Raw genomic sequence first — 1,058 nt, 5'->3', positions numbered from 1 at the left:
AATAATTTACTGAAATGATCCCTTTTTAGGATTTCTTTTCGCTGTTTTATTTGTCTAAAATTGCCTTATTCGTGACCGGCCAGCGAATATGCTCACCTGAACTGAAGGCCTCGGGCGACCCTTCTGAATTGAAAGGTCTAGGAGGCCCACCTGACTCTAAGAACCTGAAGAACTCACTTGAACCTCACCTGAACCTCAGGATCTGGACGGGTCTGAACCTGAGGCCCTGGGACCGAAGCTCACCTGAACGGCAGGACTGGTGAGGTAGAGGAGCGGGTTGGCGCGGTACAGCTCGGCCTCCTCGGCCTGGCGGCGGAACTCGTGCCTCTGGGCGGAGCTGAGCACCGCGGCCTCCTCGCGCGACATGATGTTCACGGGCAGCCCCTGCACCTCCGGCAGCGACTTCTTGCGCTTCAACGTGGGCGCCGGCGCCGTCTGCAGGGAGGGAAGGCGTTAGTGGGCGGCCTCGGAGGCAGGTCGGCCTGGGCGTGTGTCATTTATCACAGGGGATTCGCGAGCAGCTTTGGGCCTCGGGGGCTCGGCCGCCGCCTTGGGGTAGGGCTGCGGCCGAGGGGGGGGGCTTACCTTGACCTGCGCCTGACGCCGCACGATGGGGTTGATGTAGAGCGACTCTGTGCGCTTGACGGTGCCCTGGCCGGGCGTGGGCGGGCACGGCGGGATCTCCTGGCCGCACGCGCGCTTGCGCAGAAGGCTCTCGGCCTCCTGCGGGCTCGAGGGGATGGCGTAGGGCACGGGGAACCCGCCGCCCACCGAGCCGTTGCCGGTGAGCGCCGGCGCCTCGCCCGAGATGATAGAGGCGGGGCGCGACGGCCGACGGGAGCCGCCCGCGGGCGCCGCCGCCTCGTCGTCGTACACGCCCGAGTCCGGCGTCCAGTCCTGCGCAGTCGAGCGCTGCGCGGACGGCGCGCGCGACCGCGGGTTGATCAGCTCGGGCGGCACGGGCGTCTGGCCGCGCGACGCGAAGCGGTCCACGGAGCGGTCGCGCGACGGCGGGCGCGACGGCGGTCTGTTGTAGTGGCTGAAGCGGTCGTTGAGGG

The 1,058-nt window shown here is 67.4% G+C and overlaps 1 protein-coding gene across 1 annotated transcript in view; it reads right to left on the bottom strand.

The window, feature by feature from the left end:
• LOC119588312 (junctophilin-1-like) overlaps window positions 1–1,058 on the bottom strand; it is a gene marked incomplete in the record, with an annotated part of 23,032 nt that overhangs the window by 1,220 nt on the left and 20,754 nt on the right. Inside the window, 2 exon segments of the mRNA XM_037937003.1 lie at window positions 244–435; window positions 586–1,057. Coding sequence (XP_037792931.1) covers window positions 244–435; window positions 586–1,057 — 664 coding nt within the window.

Source organism: Penaeus monodon, chromosome 23, assembly GCF_015228065.2.
Source record: "Penaeus monodon isolate SGIC_2016 chromosome 23, NSTDA_Pmon_1, whole genome shotgun sequence".
Classification (NCBI taxonomy): Eukaryota; Metazoa; Arthropoda; class Malacostraca; order Decapoda; family Penaeidae; genus Penaeus; species Penaeus monodon.
Note: the sequence above shows the minus strand (reverse complement) of the source record. Positions and strands in the feature narration are given on the sequence as shown.